The 18707-nt window shown below is 42.3% G+C and overlaps 1 protein-coding gene across 1 annotated transcript; it reads left to right on the forward strand.

Moving 5' to 3' along the window:
• The first annotated feature begins 1056 nt into the window (after positions 1-1056).
• plod3 (procollagen-lysine, 2-oxoglutarate 5-dioxygenase 3) lies at positions 1057-17942 on the forward strand. The gene is made up of 19 exons (XM_023267978.3): positions 1057-1265; positions 3849-3940; positions 4017-4153; positions 7925-8088; positions 8175-8287; positions 8378-8441; positions 9919-10016; positions 10993-11094; positions 11170-11301; positions 11373-11494; positions 12116-12220; positions 12303-12428; positions 13261-13402; positions 13619-13732; positions 13818-13889; positions 14000-14104; positions 14188-14334; positions 14905-15030; positions 15119-17942. Exons 1-19 carry the CDS (start codon positions 1181-1183, stop codon positions 15272-15274), a joined length of 2202 nt encoding a protein of 733 aa, XP_023123746.2. The 5' UTR covers positions 1057-1180; the 3' UTR covers positions 15275-17942.
• The last annotated feature ends 765 nt before the right edge of the window (positions 17943-18707 follow it).

An 18707-nucleotide genomic window follows, 5' to 3' on the forward strand; every position in this document is an offset into this window, starting at 1 on the left:
AAACGTTTTATCATGTGTTTTTCTGTCACCGTTTTTGTTTGTACAGATGTTTTTTCAACTCTTTAAGTAAAATATTTGCAATTTTTGATCAATTTTTTATTTTTACACCATAGATGAACCAATAATCACATATTTCAGAATGTTTTTGGATATTTTGATGTTTTATTATTCAGATTTGAGAGATTTAAGTGTTTTAATATCCAAGTTTTAGATGTTTTAGTCTTTTAACATCCAAGTTTTAGGTGTTTTAGTTTTTTAATATCCATGTTTTCAATGTTTTGGGTGTTTTATATTCAGGTTTTAGAGACTTTGGTGTTTTCATTTTCAGGATTTTCACGTTTCAGTGTTTTAATAGCCATATTTTTGACGTTTGTATGCATTAATAACCAGATTTCTGATGTTTTTGGTGTTTTAATATCCAGGTTTTATGTATTTTTGTGCTTTAATAAACAGATTCTTGATGCTTTGGTGTGTTAATTTTCAAGTTTTTGATGTTCTGGTGTTTTAATATTCAGGTTTTAGATATTTTGGTGGATTAAAAACCAGATTTTTAATGTTTTGGTGCATTAATAACCAGATTTTTGATGTTTTATCGTGTTAATATCCAGCTTATTCATATTTCGGTGTTGATTACCACACATTTCCTTTTTTTCAATTCCATGATAAATTCCAGGTAATGAGCAGCAGAATATTTAGTTATTGTGTGATTTCTTCACCAGCTGTAGATTTAACAACATAAAGTGTTTTCTGTGTAGATGCAGCATTAAATTCGTCAGGTGTCCGTGTTTATTTTGGGTTTCTGCTCACTAACAGTGACTGTTTCTCTCCCCCTCTCTCCTGGAATGCTTCAGACGTGGCAAACGCTCACTTTTCCCATTTTCATGAACTTTCTGCAGAAAAAAAAAATCCCGTCGTCCTCGTTTCCATTTGTCGGCCTCTGATTGGCTGTTTAGGAGCAGTTCCGGGGCGCTGATTGCTCGGCGATCCCGTCAGTCGAAGCGGTCACGCCTCTGATTGGATGGACACGCCCCCATAGAGCCGGGGACATTTTGCGGGCTCTGTTGACATGAATTTATCCCGTCGGGAAAACTCGGGACGTATCGCGATACTGGAGGCGGAGGAGAGCTACGGTGAAGTGTCGGTTTGAACGGAGCATTTAACGGGTTTCAGCGGCAGCAGAATGTCCTCCTGGCGGATCCTCTGCCTCGCGGCTCTCGCCTTCTTCCAGAGCTCCACGTCGGCCGAGAAGCGGAGGCTGTCTCCAGGTAAGGCCGCCCCGCAGGGTCCTGTTTCCGCCCAGGCGGACCGCCGTGACCCGCTGTAGCATCCCGGAGCTAACTGTTGCTAACCAGTTTATTTTACTCCAGCTTCTTCTATCGGCGACAGAAACCCAGAAACATGAACCGGCTGAGAGTTTACGGAGCTTTAACTGTGATTCTAACTGTTGTCAGCCTCACTTATAACTTTATAAATTAGCCCCGGAGCTAATTATTAGCAGCTGAAGACTGAGAGTGAAGCTAACTTTGTCCAAAAATTACTAAAACGTGTCCAAAAAGAAATTAGTTTCCAATGAGACTAAAAAGGCTCAATAATGGTCTAAAGGACTTGAAACGTGCCAATAAATCCGTCCAGAATAACTCAAACTTGTCCACTGTGACTAAATTAGACTAAAGTTACTTTAAATTAGTCTAAAATGCTTTAAATTAGTCTGAAAGGGCTTCAAATGAGTCTATAATTGCGATAAATTAGTCTGAAATGGTGTTAAATTAGTCTATAATGGTGTTAACTTAATCAAAAATGACTTTAAATTGGTCTATAATGGCGTTAAATTAGCCTGAAATGGCTTTAAAGGAGTCTATAAGAGCGTTAAGTTAGTCTGAAATTGTTAAATTAGTCTATAATGGTGTTAATTTAATCAAAAAATGGCTTTAATTGCTCTAAAATGGTGTTGAATTAGTCTTTAATGGCACCAATTTAATCTAAAATGCTTTAAATTAATCTGAAATGGTGTTCATTTAATCTAAAATGGCTTTAAATTGGTCTGAAATGACATCAAATTAATCTATCACAGCGTTAAATTAATCTGAAATGGTGTTAAATCTGAAGCTTCCATTGACTTTCAACCCAACTGATTCTCTTTTCTTCCACCAGGGAGAGTAAATGAAGGTTCTCAGGTGATGAATTGTTGGTTTACTAACAACATTCTGCCAGTAATGCCGCACAGATTCTTATATAAATGGAAATACTGACATAAGTATTAATATTTCACAGATTTTATGTAAAGTAGAATGGAACAGATCGATCCAGAATGACTCAAAAATTTGTTCAACCTGAGAAAGTCAGACAAAAAATGACAAAAATGAGACACGAAATGACAAAAATGAGACAGAATGGCAAAAATAAGACAAAAAACATAAAAAATGAAACAAAATGACAAAAACAAAACACAAAATGGCAGGAAAAAGATGCTAAACAACAAAAATGAGACACAAAACGACAAAAACAAGACACAAAATAACAAAAATGAGACGAGAAACGAGAAAAATGAGACAAATTCCAATGGATAAACCCAGCCTGGAGGTATTTTAGTAACCAAATCACTCGAGGAATCGCTTCAGTCCTAAATGTGATGAAATTCTTCTAAAAGGGCTCAAAATTGTATAAAACAACTGAAAAACTTTGCTCCAATTGAGTCCAAAGTGACATAAATTTGTCCAAAGAGACTCATAATGAGTCTGAAAGCTGGAATTCTTGCGTCCCCTGAACACATCTCGGTGTTTGCCGGGGGATGGGGATCCTGCAGATATTTGGGGAAAATTAAACAACCGGCCTTCTGTCCCTGAACCTCTCCCTTCCCTCCTCCGTGAACCTTCTCAGGAATTCCACTGCAGATTCCTCGAAAGCCTGCAGGGAAGCAGAGAGTTTGAACGAGCTGAGAGTTTAAACGAGCTGAGAGTTTGAACGACCTGAGAGAGTTCAACCTGGAGCTCCTCGTCACGCTCAGACTTGTTTCCTGCTGCAGAAGCACAAACCTCAACGTTCGCAAAGGGAAGTCTTTACTGGAGACGGAACAAAATGACTCACGTGTTTTAAAATGTGTCTGAAATGAACTTAAAGTGTTTTAAAATGTGTCCAAAATGAATGTAGTGTTTTAAATGTGTCTAAAATGAACGTAGTGTTTTAAAATGTGTCTAAAATGAACTTAAAGTGTTTTCAATTTGTTTAAAATGGCTCAAATTTTGAGCAACGTGATAGAAAATTTGTCCTGAATCCTAAAAAGTGTGTCCAACGTGACAAATCATCCTTAATGCTACCAAATTTGTTCATAATGATTCTAAAATGCCCTGAAACTTGTTCAGTGTTTCTCAGTTTGCCTAAACTGATGTTGTTTTTTCCATCTCTACTAAAAATTTTTCCAAACTGATTTTAAAAATCTGTTCAAAAATTCTCAAACTTTGCCCTTAATGGCTCCATTTTTTCCCAAAATGCATAAAAGTTTAGAGCAACGTGAGCAGAAAACCAGTCCAGAATGATCTGAAGTCAGATCAAAGTATCACTTCAGCCTGATCAGTATCTTTTTAATATTTTGTCGAACACAACAAAAACATGTCAGAAATGTTTTAGTTTGTCCAGAATGATCTGAAAGGACTTGAAAGTGTTTTAGTGTGTTTCTGATTTCAGAAACATAAATATAAAACCATGAATTAAATAAAAACTGTCCGTAATGATGTAAACCTGTTTATTATAGAGTCACAGTACTTTTACTTTTAGTACCACAGTACTTTTACTTTTAGTACCACGGTACTTTTACTGAGCTGTACTTCATCACCGACCAATCATGTTTGTAGAAAACCTGCTGGTGATCACCGCGGCAACCGAGGAGACGGATGGATTCCAGCGCTTCATGAGGACAGCGAGAGAATTCAACTATACGGTGAAGGTGAGGAAGAGGAGGGAGATGAAGATGATGGTGATGGTGATGGTGAGGATGATGATGATGAGGGCGTGTCCTCCAGGTGCTGGGTCTGGGGGAGGACTGGAAGGGAGGAGACGTTGCACGGACAGTTGGTGGAGGTCAGAAGGTCCGATGGCTGAAGAAGGAGCTGCTCAAACACTCAGACAACAAGGACCTGGTCGTCATGTTCGTGGACAGGTAACCTCACCTTAGATAACCTCACCTGACCTGACCTCACCTCACCTGTCCTGACCTCGCCTCGCCTGTCCTGACCTCATGTCACCTGTCCTAACCTGACCTGTCCTCACCTGTCCTGACCTTAAATGACCTCACCTCACCTGTGTCTGTCACATTGTTCGATGTCTTGGAACAAGTTTCTGTAACTTTGGACAAGATTTTCTGGCATTTTTAGAGGTTTTTGTGTTTTTAAATGAGTTTTCTGTCATTCTGACAGTCGAGTTGACTGTAGCCGGTTTTCTGTCATGTTGGACAGTTTCCAGTAATTTTAGACACGTTTTCTGACATTTTGAACCAGATGTTGTCCTGGCAGACAGGTTTTTTTATTACATTGGATAAATGTTTTGAGATTAATTCTGGTCAAAATTTTCCGCATTGACGGAGTTTCCTGTTGTTTTGGTCAGGGATTCAGTGATTGTCAGCACATTTCCAGTGGTTTGGACAGTTTCCTGTCCTCTTGTGGTGGACAGGTTTGTTGAGTTATTATGTTAGCCGACAGGTAACGCTTTCCCTTCTGTCCCACCTGTCTTTGGTTTCTGCTTCTCTTGATCTGCTGTTCTTTAAAACCCTTTGTTGGGTGAGAAACCCGACTCTCCTGTTCTACTTCACACCAGAGGACAGAGGTTTGGTTTCACCTGTGGAGGACATGAATCCACTTATTGTGCTGCTGTTAGCATCTCTGCTAACAACACCTGAGATCTGCTCACCTGTCGCAAATTAAAATCTAAAACAAGAGCTCGGAGCAGCCGCTGGAGCCTGAGAGACTAAACCCAGGGACAAAAATACACACCAAAACGACTCAAACGTGTCCACACAAACTAAATTCGTACAAAGTGATTGAAACATGTCCACAGGAATTCATATTTGTCTAAAATCATTCAAAACATGTCTAAATGACAGAATGTCTGCATTTGTCAAAATCATGCAAACATGTTGAAAATAACTAAATGGTTTGACATTTATCCAAACGGTCCTGTCCAAAATGACTCAAAACTTGTCTAAAGTGACTCAAAGTTGTCTAGAAGGACTTAAAACTTGTCTAAAATGACTCAAAGCACGTCCAAAATGATTTGAAACTGGTTCAAAATGCTCAAAACTTGTTCAAAATGACTCCTGTCCTGTCCAAAGAGACTCAGAACTTGTCCAAAGTGACTGAAAATCTGATCAAAATGACTCGGAACTTGTTCAAAACTATTTAAAACTTGTTCACAAGACTAATTTGTCAGAAATGACTCACACTTGTCTATAAGGACTCAAAACTAATTTGCACAAAATTACTCAAAACTTGTCTAAAACTACTCAAAAGATGTCCAAAGTGACTCAAAATCTGTTCAGAATGACTGGAAACTTGTTCACAAAGACTAATTTGTCAAGAAGCACTCAGAACTTGTTCAAAATTACTTGAAACTTGTCTGAAGTGAATCAAAATGTGTCCAAACACATCCAAAACGATTCGAAACTGGTTCAAAATGACTCAGAACTTGTCCAAAGTGACTCAGAAAGAAGGTACTTTAAGATATGATGGAGCTGCTCATTAAGAGTTTAGACGTTAGAAGAAGGATTTTAAATTCTATCCTGGATTTTACAGGGAGTCAATGGAAAGAAGCTAATAGGAGAACTCTGATCTTTGTTCCTGGTTCCTGTCAGACCTCAGACAGTCAGAACTCTGGCTGCAGCATTTAGGATCAGCTGGATGTTTTTCAGAGAATTATTGGGACCCCCTGATCATCAGGAACTACAGTAGTCCAGCCTAGAAGTTCTAAATGCATGGACTAGTTCCTCAGCATCACTCTGAGACCAGATGTTCCTGATTTTTACAATAGTATGTAGATGATAGAAAGCTGTCCTACAGACTGGTTTTCTATGCTGAAGGACAGATCCTGGTCAGAGAGAACTCCGAGGTTCTTTACAGTAGAACTGGAGGCAGCGCCATCTAGAGGAACTATCTGGTTAGATAGTGTGTTTCAAATACAAGAACCTCAGTTTGTCTGGATTTAAATGAACAAAGTTCCAGGTCATCCAGGCCTTTACGTCCTTAAGACATGTTGGAGTTTGACCAACTGACGGGTTCCATTTGGTTCCATAGATAAATAGAACTGGGTGTCATCTGCATAACAACGGACATTTATATAGTGTTTCCCAATAATACTGTCTAAGGGGACTGGGAAGTTTGTATCTGCACTCTTATCTACTTAGTGACATTTTATGGACACAAAACGACCACAAACAGACACAAAACAGCCATAAAGAGACCTAAAACCGTCACAAAGAGACACACAACGATCTCAGAGACACAAAATGACCATAAAAAGACACAAGACAACCACAAAGAGACACAAACTAACCACAGAGACACAAACTACCACAAAGAGACACAAGACAACCACAAAGAGACACAAACTAACCAAAAAGAGATGCAAACAACCACAAAGAGACACAAAACAACCACAAAGAAACACTGAGTTCAGACAGAATCAAATTGACTCCAAACTAACTGATGTCAAATGAATCGGTGATTCTGCATTCTGTTGAGTCTTCATAGATAAATATAGCTGCGTGTCATGTGCATAACGACGGGCATTTATACAGGGGAGAATGTACAAAGTAAATCATACTGATTCTACCACAGAACCCTGAGGAACTCCATAACTAACTCTGGTGGAAGAATCCTCTTTAACATGAACAAACTGGAATCTGTCTGATAAATAACACACACCAGAAAACTGATCTGAACTGGACAATTTCTGACACACTTTGAGTGACTCAAAAAGTGTCCAAAATTACTTGAAAGTTGTTTACTAAGACTTATTTGTCAAAAATGACTTGAATTTGTCTAAAAGGATTCAAAATTGTCTAAAGTGACTGGAAACTTGTCCAGAGTTACTCAGAATCTGTTCAAAAAGACTTGAAACTTCTTTACTAACACTTTTTTATGACAAAAAACTTGTCTAAAAGCACCCAAAACTTGTCTAAAGTGACGAATTTGTCCAAAATGACTCAAACCTGTCGACAAAAACTAAATTCGTACAAAAGTGATTCAATGGTATCCACAGGAATTCATATTTGTCTAAAATGACTCAGAATCTGTTCAAAATGACTTGAAACTTGTTTACAAAGACGTATTATTTTAAAACTTAACTAAACTTGTCTGAAAGGACTCAAAACTTGTCCAAAGGGACTCAAAACTTGTCCAAAGTTACTCAGAATCTGTTCAAAATGACTTGAAACATGTCTAAAGTGACTCAAAACGTGTCTAAAATTACTTGAAACATGTCCAGAATGACTCATTTGTCCAAAACAACTTAAACCTGTCCACAAAAACTAAATTCGTACAAAAATTATTCAAACGTGTCCACAGGAATTCATATTTGTCTGTAAGGACTCAAAGTGTGTCCAAAATGACTCAAAATCTATTCAGAATGACTCAACGCTTGTCCAAAACTATTTGAAACTTGTTCACAAGACTAATTTGTCAAAAATGGCTCCAACATGTACAAAATGATTCGAAACTGGTTCAAAATGGCTCAAAGCTTGTTCTCAAAGACTAATTTGTCCAAAACGACTCTACTCTTGTCTGTAAGGACTTGAAACCTGTCCACAGTGAGTGTCTTTGTAAGGACTTGAAACCTGTCAACTACAGGAGGTCCTCCCTCTGACTTGTTGGTTCTTCCACTCGTGATTCTGTTGGGTCACGTTCAGACCTGAAACCTTCACACTTCTGTTTTCCAACAGTTACGACGTGATCTTTGCGTCCGGACCCGAGGAGCTGCTCTCCAAGTTCTCCCGACTCGGTCACCAGGTGGTTTTCTCAGCTGAAGGTTTCTGCTGGCCCGACCAGCGCCTGGCCTCCAAATACCCCGAAGTGCATTCTGGGAAACGCTACCTGAACTCCGGAGGTAAGAGACCTCAAACACATGGGTTTATTGGACGTGTTTTTACTGGAGATGAACCCAGCAGCTGAGGTGATGTTTTGTGTCTTCAGGGTTCATCGGCTTCGCTGCGGACCTCAGCGCCATCGTCCAGCAGTGGAAGTACAAAGACAACGACGACGACCAGCTGTTCTACACCAGGATCTTCCTGGACAAGACGCAGAGGGTAAACCACATCACACAGTCCATGAAAACCTCCACAGTGGGTCTCAACCTTCAGACTGATGTTAAAAGATGATGTGGTTTGTCTCCTCAGACCAAGTTCAATATAACTCTGGATCATCGCTCCAGAATCTTCCAGAACCTGAACGGAGCTGTTGGTGAGTCTGTAGCTCTGGTAATTAGTCCATAAAGTCGAGTGTTTCAGGTTCTCACTGCTGCTCATCTTCATCAGATGTGATCAAAGTTTTTTAGACGGACTGACAGAGGCAACTAAAGAGGTGGCTGTGGGAAGTTTACATCTGCACTCCTAACTACTTAATGACACATCATGGACACAAAACGACCACAAAGAGGCACAAAACAGCCACAAACAGACACAAAACGACCACTAAGACACACAAAACGACCACAAAGAGACACAACACGACCACAAAGAGACACAACATGACCACAAAGAGACGCAAAATGACCACAAAGAGACACAAAACAACCACAAAACGACCACAGATACACAAAACGGCCACAAAGAGACACAAAACGGCCACAAACAGAGACAAAATGACCACAGAGACACAAAACAACCACAAAACGACCACAAAGAGACTCAAAACGACCACAAAGACACACAAAACAAACACAAAGAGACACAAAACAACCACAAAGAGACACAACACGACCACAAAGAGACACAAAATGACCACAAACAGACACAAAACAACCACAAAACGACCACAGATACACAAAACGGCCACATAGAGACACAAAACGGCCACAAACAGACACAAAACGGCCACAAACAGACACAAAACGACCACTAAGACACACAAAACAACCACAAAGACACACAAAACGACCACAAAGAGACACAACACGACCACAAAGAGACACAACACGACCACAAAGAGACGCAAAATGACCACAAAGAGACACAAAACAACCACAAAACGACCACAGATACACAAAACGGCCACAAAGAGACACAAAACGGCCACAAACAGAGACAAAATGACCACAGAGACACAAAACAACCACAAAACGACCACAAAGAGACTCAAAACGACCACAAAGACACACAAAACAAACACAGAGACACAAAACAACCACAAAGAGACACAACACGACCACAAAGAGACACAAAATGACCACAAACAGACACAAAACAACCACAAAATGACCACAGATACACAAAACGGCCACATAGAGACACGAAACGGCCACAAAGAAACACAAAACGGCCACAAAGACACACAACACGACCTCAAAGAGACACAAAACGGCCACAAAGAGACACAAAATGACTACAAAGACACACAAAACGGCCACAAAGGGACACAAAACAACCAAAGAGACACAAAACGGCCACAAAGAGACACAAAACAACCAAAGAGACACAAAACGGCCACAAAGAGACACAAACTGAGCTCAGACAGAATCCGTCATTGATGTTTCTACATTCTGTTGAGTCTAAAACGTCTAAAAGCAGCAGCTAACTGGTTTGTTGTTGTAGTTGGTTTATTTCCAGAAAACACATGAATATGTTCTAATCGGTTCATTATTAAAGGTTATTTAATAATTTAAATAAATGTCCAGCCTCAGCAGAACCAAACACCTGACTAACCTGAATCCGTCCCACAGATGAGGTGGTCCTGAAGTTTGAGCGGGCGAAGGTCCGAGCGAGGAACGTGGCCTACGACACGCTGCCCGTCATCATCCACGGCAACGGACCCACCAAGGTAACCGGCCAATCACAGCGTCCTGCCAACACCATGTGACCCCCAGAACCTCCTGATGTTCTGCAGGTTTCATCCCTCTGGACTCCAGCGGAAGTTTCTGTCTGCTTTTTAGCTCCTGTCTTGTTTTTCCTCACTGTGGGTCATTTTAACTTCAGTATCTCCATGGAAACAGCACATTATCAATTCAAAGTGACTAAACTTGTCTAAAGTGACTCAGACTTGTCCAAAGTAGCTTGAAAGTTGTCCAGAGTGACTAGAACATGTCCAAAGTGACTTAGATTTGTCCAAAGTGACTTGAAAGTTGTCCAAAGTGACTTGGAAATGTCTAAAATGACTAGAAACTTTGTCCAAAGTGACTAGAAAATGTCTAGAATGACTAGAAACTTTGTCCAAAGTGATTAGAAAATGTCTAAAATGACTAGAAACTTTGTCCAAAGTGACTAGAACTTGTCCAAAACGACTAAACTTGCCCAGAGTGACTTGAAATTTGTCCAAAATGACTTAAGCTTGTCATAAGTGACTAAAGCTTATCCGAAGTGACTAAAATGTGTCCAAAGTGACTTGAAATTTGTCCAAAATGACTGAAACTTTGTCCAGTGTTACTTGAAACATGTCCAATGTGACTAGCACTTGTCCAAAAACAACTACAACTTGTCCAGTGACTAAAAATTTGTCCAAAGTGACTAGAAACATGTCCAGTGGCTTGAAACTTGTCCAAAGTGACTCATGCTTGTCCAAAGTGACTCAGACTTGTTCAAAGTGACTAGAACTTTGTCCCAGATGACTTGAAACCCCTCCTAGTGAAGGTCATAGCTGGCTGTGGTTATTCCAGAGCAGGTTCTGTTGTGGCTGGTTTAAAGTGATGAAGACGTTGGTTTAAAGTGATGAAGACGTTGGTTTAAAGTGATGAAGACATGATGATGTCTGAGTGTAAACCTGATCAGTAACTGACTCGGACCGACTCGTGTCTCTGCAGCTGCAGCTGAACTACCTGGGAAACTATGTCCCCACGGCCTGGACCTACGAGAACGGCTGTGGGATCTGCGACGATGATCTGCTGTTCTTCACCGACGTACCTGTACGGCCGCTCACCTGGACCCAGAACCAGCCGGTGTAGTTTAGCAGCATGTCTGACCTGTGTTTGTGTCTCCAGGACGAGGAGCTGCCGCTGGTGTACGTAGCCGTCTTCATCGAACACGCCACGCCCTTCATGGAGGAGTTCCTGGACCGACTGACCACGCTGAACTACCCGACCGACAGGATCCGCCTCTTCATCCACAACAACGTACGGTACCGGACACGCTGACGTCCTCTGCTATTTGGTTCTGTCCTGACCTGATATAACTTCTGCTGCAGGTGGTGTACCACGAGCGCCACATCCAGAAGTTCTGGGAGCGATACCGGGCCCTGTTCCCTGACGCCCTGCTGGTCGGACCAGAGGAGGACCTGAAGGAGGACAAGGCCAGAACCATGGCTGTGTGAGTGGACAGGCTTTAGAACATTACGAAACTAAAACCTGAGACTGTTTAATGGGATTTAGAAGCAGAATTACTCAAAACTTGTCCAAAGTGACTCAGAACTTGTTCAAAGTGACTCAAGACTTGTCCAAAGTGACTTTAAATGTGTTCAAAGTGAGTAAAACATGTCCAAAGTGACTTAAGCTTGTCCAAATTGACTTTGAACTTGTCCAAAGTGACTAAAACTTGTCCAAAGTGATTTTTAAACTTGTCCAAAGTGACTAAAACTTGTGAAAAGTGACTCAAACTTTATTCACCGTGACTCAAAATTGTCCAGAGTGACTTTAAATTTGTTCAAAATGACTAAAGCTTGTCCAAAGTGACTCAAACCTGTCCTAAGTGACTTTAAGCTTGTACGAAGTGACTAAAACTTTGTCTAAAGTGACTCAAACTTTGTCCAAAGTGAGTCTAACTTGTCCTAAGTGACTTTAAACTTGTCCAAAGTTACTAAAACTTAGTTGATGACTGTTTGCAGAAAGTTAAGGGGATTTTCTGACCTGTTTGTTGTCTGGACTCTGCTGACTGATTTAGAAAGGAAAAATGAGCGTTCCAAACCACCCTAACATGTTGGTGTGTTTTCAGCGAGGCCTGTAAGAAGGATCCAGAGTGCGACTACTACTTCAGCATTGACTCCGACGTGGCTTTAACGAACCCTGACACTCTGAGGATCCTGATCGAGGAGAACAAGTAGGTCCCCTCGCTGTTGGTGTGTTGTGTTTTCTGTTGGTCGGTTGTGTCTGGTAGTGATTGTAAACCCTCTCTGTCTCAGGTCGGTGATAGCGCCAATGCTGTCCAAACATGGGAAGCTGTGGAGCAACTTCTGGGGCGCTCTGAGTCCTGAAGGATATTACTCCAGATCTGAGGACTACATTGAGATCGTACAGGGCAAGAGGATGTGAGTGCACACGCAAAAACACACAAGCATGGCTAGTTGAGTGGTCTCACCCACAAACAATGCCAACAAACCCACAACCCAAATATAGCGTTACAGCGGCGCTTCCAATGTCAGACCTTTCTGGAAAACACAAAACTTTGAAGCCATTTTTCTCAGAAACTACAGAATGTGGGTCAGACCACTCTGCTTCCAAACCCTTCAGTTATTAATGGATTATTTGTTGTTGTTGATGATGGAACTGATTAAATTTTTATTAACATATGACGAAGAAGAAGGTCGTAAATGTCAGTGTATTTTAGATCAGCTGTAGTACCTGGGTGTTCCACCAGGTCCGAAGTGACTTAAACTTGTCCAAAATGACTTAAACTTGTCCGAAGTGACTTAAATTTGTTCTAAGTGACTTTAAACTTGTGAGGTTTCAGGTGTGTTTGCTGACCACCTGTGAGGGGCCATATAAAAAGTGCATTTCCCCGCTGTCTATCTGCTCTTATGTACAGGTTTTTGACAGTTTTGTGCATTAATTTCCAAATAATTGGTTCTGTCCAGTGGTATTATCTAGGTTTTGACGCTTCTGTGCATTTATATCAATTTGTGACGATTTATTGCACTATTAACCAACTTTATAATGCATTGTTATCCCGGTAATTGGTACTTCTGTGTGGCATTATCCATGTTTTTTATGCTTTTGTGCATTCATTTCCCAGTTTTTGATAATTTGGTGCACCAATACCCCGCTGTTTTTAACACATTAAAGCATTGATATTCAGGTTCGAGACACTTCAATAATACCTGGGGATTCTATGCATGTCTCTAATGTAATCTTTTTGTGCAGCGGTCTGTGGAACGTGCCTTACATCACTCAGGCTTACCTGATCAAAGGCAGCATGCTGCGATCCAAACTGTCCCAGGTGAGCCTGTATGTGGACGATGGGATGGACCCAGACATGGTGTTCTGTCGGAGCATCCGAGACCAGGTAAACCAACACCTGAACCACCTGCACATTCATATGTATTCATCTTAGACATGACAAACTTATCAGAACTCCCAGTGTGTCAGAAAGGTAGCATGACTTTCAAACCCACCGACAGGTTTCTGGCTTCAGAAGGTTAGAGTAGTTTATCGTAAACTGTCTTATCTTGTGTTCAGTGAGGTTGTAGTTTCATTCAACGATGGACCTTTATGTCCACAGGGCGTCTTCATGTTTGTGTCCAACCGGGACGAGTTTGGTCGTTTGGTGGCGTCGGCCAACTTCAACACGTCCAGGCTGCACCCGGACATGTGGCAGATCTTTGACAACCCCATGGTCAGACCAACACGCATGAACACGCCAACACAAGCACATGGTAAACTGAAAGGGAGGCTTGAGGTGAACATGTCTGTGTTTGCAGGACTGGAAGGAGAAATATGTCCACGAGAACTACTCCAAGATCTTCGAGGATGAGAAGAGCTTCGTGGAGCAGGTAATAAAACCCGACATAAAGTTTCATATTATTACGATGCGTTTCTGTGACCTCACTGTTAAGATCAGGACAAACAAATCTTTGTGGTTTCATAATATTGTGTCTTTCAGCCCTGTCCAGATGTTTACTGGTTTCCAGCTTTCTCAGAAAAGATGTGTGACCATCTGGTGGAGACCATGGAGGACTATGGCGAGTGGTCTGGAGGATCACACAAGGTAACCACTCATTCTAATAGTCTGTATGAGTGGAGAGTGAGTCCTGGGTTCTGAAAGTTGTGTGTCCTCTTTGTGTTATTAAGGACGAGCGACTGGCCGGCGGTTATGAAAACGTCCCGACTGTGGACATCCACATGAACCAGATTGGCTTTGAGAAGGAGTGGCTCAAATTTCTCAAAGAGTACATCGCTCCAGTCACCGAAAAACTGTATCCAGGATATTACCCCAAGGTACGGTCCAGACCCAAACCCCAAGGTACGGTCCAGACCCAAACCCCCAAGGTACAGTCCAGACCCAAACCCCAAAATATAGTCCAGACCCAAACCCCAAGGTACGGTCCAGACCCAACCCCCAAAGTATAGTCCAGACCCAAACCCCAAGTTACGGACCAGACCCAAACCCAAACCCCAAGGTACCGTCCAGACCTGAACCTCAAGGTACGGTCCAGACCCAAATCCCCAAGGTACTGTTTAGACCCAAACCCCAAGGTATGGTCCAGACCCAAACCCCAAGGTACGGTCCAGGCCCAAACCCCAAAGTATAGTCCAGGGCCAAACCCTAAGGTACAGTCCAGACCCAAATCCCATGGCACGGTCCAGACCCAAACCCCATGACATGGTCCAGACCCAGACCCCCATGGTATGGTCCAGACCCCATGGTATGGTCCAGACCCCATGGTACGGTCCAGATCCAAACCTCATGGTGCAGTGGAGTTCTCAGAGTTAGTAGGAAATTAAGAACATTGACTGATTGTGTTTCGTTGAATTTAAAGATTTTTTTGTTGTCCTTGTGTCCGTCAGGCTCAGGCCATCATGAACTTTGTGGTGCGTTACCGTCCTGATGAGCAGCCGTCTCTGCGGCCGCATCACGACTCCTCCACTTTCACCATCAACATCGCCTTGAACAATAAAGGCGTCGACTATGAGGTACACGGGCTCCTGATCTGATGAAAGCATTCAGCAGCTGATGGTTCAAGAAGAATCAAAACTAAACTGAGTTCTGTCACTGTGTCAGGGCGGAGGCTGCAAGTTCCTGAGGTACGACTGTAAGGTGGAGTCTCCCAGGAAGGGCTGGTCCTTCATGCACCCCGGCCGCCTGACGCACTACCACGAAGGGCTTCCCACCACCAGGGGGACCAGATATATCATGGTGTCTTTTGTGGACCCCTAACAAAACCCCTAAGCTGTGTGTGCATGTGTGAGTGAGAGTGTGTGAGAGAACATCAATCAACCTCATCATCACAAACAAAAACAGATGTGGTGACCCTGAACGCATCGCCTTGTTTTAAATCATTTCAACGTGTCTTCTCGTCAGGTGGTCCGACACATTTCTGTCTCCATGGCCACTGTTATGAGAGACCTGTTGTTGTTGTTGACATTTCACAGTAAGCATTGACTTATTTTTATTCAGAACAAGCAGTCGCGACACCACACAGCAGATTATGTGGTCCTGCCAAGCATTTCAAAATAAGAGCCTCTCATAGAGGTCACAATCAGTCGTCACCATGCTGCCTTACCTTGATGCCTGAATCTATGCAAGAACACACTCCATGATTGTTTGTCTGTCTGTGTGTGCTGGTGCTGTCCATTAAACTATACAAACAGCAGGTGGCGTTGCTCCTGCAGGTAACAGCATGTGTCTGCAGTTTTAGGACCTTTGTCTTTTTGCGTCAACTCAGCCTCCTGAATTTTGCTACAATGCTCCAAAATTCCAACCAGAATATAGGTGGTGCTCCACTTACATCACAATTCCATGCCTACGCCGCGACGTAACTCGATTTTACCATAAGTTGGAACTCGCACACGGTGTCGAATGTGGCGTACGACCTGTGAATGTAAACAAAGCCGTCTTCCTCTTATAGCGCTGCGTGACGACGTATTCATCCGCTCCACTCGCCAACTAGTTCCAGTGCGGAATTTGTGTTAAAGTTACAAATGCCGTATGTCAGAATGATGGAACAAGACTTTCTTCACAAATTTATGGGTGATGGTAACGTAACCATGAAAGGCTGTAGGTCGAGGACGTCATAAACCGAGGACCTGCTGTACTACATTATGTCCTGGAGGTGAACTTGTTCAGCAAATTCTGTAATTAGCATAATGAGGTCATTTTCAGGTAAGATCCCAAACGGATCGTCTGAGATCAGACGGTTGAAAAGTCATTGTTAGCTTGGGGATATCCCCAAGCTAACAATGACTTTTCTGGCCAGAAATGTGGTCCTTCCTGCAACAGGTGCTTCTTCATTATGGTTCGTGTCCACAGGATCCGTCAATTTCTCGCATCCCATTCATTGTCTACATGAAACGCACCGCAATGAATGCTGGTTCTGTTGCGGTGCATTTCGAAAGTCCAAAGCATTGTGAAACTTTGGTGAAACTGTCGCCTCTTAACTAAAACGAGGACAGATTGAGCAGATTATTTCTCGCGTCAAATGCTTTCAGAAATACTTTTTGCTGAACTGTTTTTGGAATAAAAGAAAGTTTGTGACCGAACCGTCATGTTGGTCCGATGCTTCTAACATACTGCAGCCCAAAGCGCTGTCATGTGACCAGCTAGTGATCCGCCCACCAAGCTGGCAATTTTCAGATGCGGCATGTTTACATGTGAGAAAAACGGATCCTGTGGACACGTACCGTAATATGTCGGATGTTAACGTGTCAGACGCTAACATGCTGGATGTTAATGTGCTGGACGCTAATGTGCCATTGCTAACATGCCAGGCACTAAAATGTCATTGCTAACATGCCGGACGCTAGCGTGTCATTGCTAACGTGCCGGACACTAACATATCTTACGCTAACATGTTGGACGCTAACATGTCGTTATCGTACCGGACAATGATTTGTCAGATGTTAACGTGTCATTGCTAACGTGCCGGACACTAACATATCTTACGCTAACATGTTGGACGCTAACATGTCGTTATCGTACCGGACAATGATTTGTCAGATGTTAACGTGTCATTGCTAACGTGCCAGACACTAACATATCTTGCGCTAACATGTCAGATGATAACGTGTCATCGCTAACGTGTCATCGCTAACATGTTGGATGTTAACGTGCCAGACACTATAGTGTCTTTTCCTATCATGTCAGATGCTAACATGTTGTCGCTAACGTGCCGGACACTAACATATCTTCCGCTAACCTGTCCGCTGCTAATGTGGCGTCGCTAACGTGTGTTCAATAACATGCCAGACATTAACATGCCAGATACTAACATCAGAAATGTGGTCCTTCCTGCAACAGGTGCTGCTCCCTCAGTTATTTCAGTAGGTGGCGCTGTCGTGATAAACAAGGTCCTAGAAATGCGATGCTGCAGCTGTGGTCCTGGAAATGCAGCTCCTGCAGGGGGCGCTGCTCTCTGGTAGTCCCAGCACACAGAGTCCTCTACAGGATGATGTTCCGTGTTTGTTGTTACCGTGGCAACCAGCAGCTGACTGGGTCAATCAGAGGGTCTGTTAGAGTTGAAGTCTGTAGAGTGAATGTGTTGTAGAGAGCAGAACTTTAAAGTCTGTAAACTGAGTTTTCAGGGGGTGAAACTCCACTTTGAGATGTTTTAAACTGTTACCGGGGAAACGCTAAAGGCCTTTTTATATTTCACATCCTAATCTTTGTTGTTTAGTTTTTTAAATCCACCTCTTCGTGTTTCCGTCATGGTGCCAAACTGTCATCTCCTCGCAGGATATTTTAAAAAAGCAAAAGTTTGTCTGTGTGGGGAGCGAGATTTCCACCCGACGCCTCGAGTTTTCAGTCCATACGAGGAATCAGCTTTGTACAAACTGCATTAAATTATTGTGTTGAGATTTTAATTAAAAAAAAAAAAACTGTGCTGAAACTGAAATGTGTTGGTGTCGTCTGTCGGCCACAAGGGAATCTGGTTAATCAGCTGCCTTCAGAATGATTTAATCAGTGTGTGGAACTTAAAATAAAAACTGGGATTTAATCTTCTTCTATGAATGTTTTCTGTCCAGAAGAAAAAACAAAACTAGTCTAAAACTAGTCAGAACCAGTTTAAAACCAATCTAAAGCCAGTCTATAACCAGTCTAAAAATACTGAAATCCCACTCCAGAACTAAAATGAAAACCAGTCTAAAAGTAGTTACAACCTGTTTAAAACCAGTCCAAAACTAACTGGTTTCTTTCCTCAGACAGTAAGCTGAAGATTTTTGGATTAAACAAGACATTTTAAAATATATTCTGACGTTTTAGACCAAACTAATAATTAGTTCCTCCAGAAAAATAATAGATTATGCTGCTGCCACTGGCTTCACGTCATGATGCTGCCACCACCGTGTTTCACGTCATGATGCTGCCTCCACCGTGCGTCACATCATGATGCTGCCACCACCATGCTTCACATCATGATGCTGCCTCCACCGTGCGTCACATCATGATGCTGCCACCACCATGCTTCACATCATGATGCTGCCACCACCATGCTTCACGTCATGATGCTGCCACCACCATGCTTCACGTCATGATGCTGCCACCACCATGCTTCACGTCATGATGCTGCCACCACCATGCTTCACGTCATGATGCTGCCACCATCATGCTTCACGTCATGATGCTGCCACCACCATGCTTCACGTCATGATGC

This window comes from Amphiprion ocellaris, chromosome 23, assembly GCF_022539595.1.
Source record: "Amphiprion ocellaris isolate individual 3 ecotype Okinawa chromosome 23, ASM2253959v1, whole genome shotgun sequence".
Classification (NCBI taxonomy): Eukaryota; Metazoa; Chordata; class Actinopteri; family Pomacentridae; genus Amphiprion; species Amphiprion ocellaris.

Coding starts and splice junctions, on each gene's coding strand:
- plod3 (XM_023267978.3), top strand. CDS start 1,181: ATGTCCTCCTGGCGGATCCTCTGCCTCGCGGCTCTCGCCTTCTTCCAG. Junction 8,089..8,174: donor ACGCTACCTGAACTCCGGAG/GTAAGAGACCTC, acceptor TTGTGTCTTCAG/GGTTCATCGGCTTCGCTGCG. Junction 11,495..12,115: donor AAGGCCAGAACCATGGCTGT/GTGAGTGGACAG, acceptor GTGTGTTTTCAG/CGAGGCCTGTAAGAAGGATC.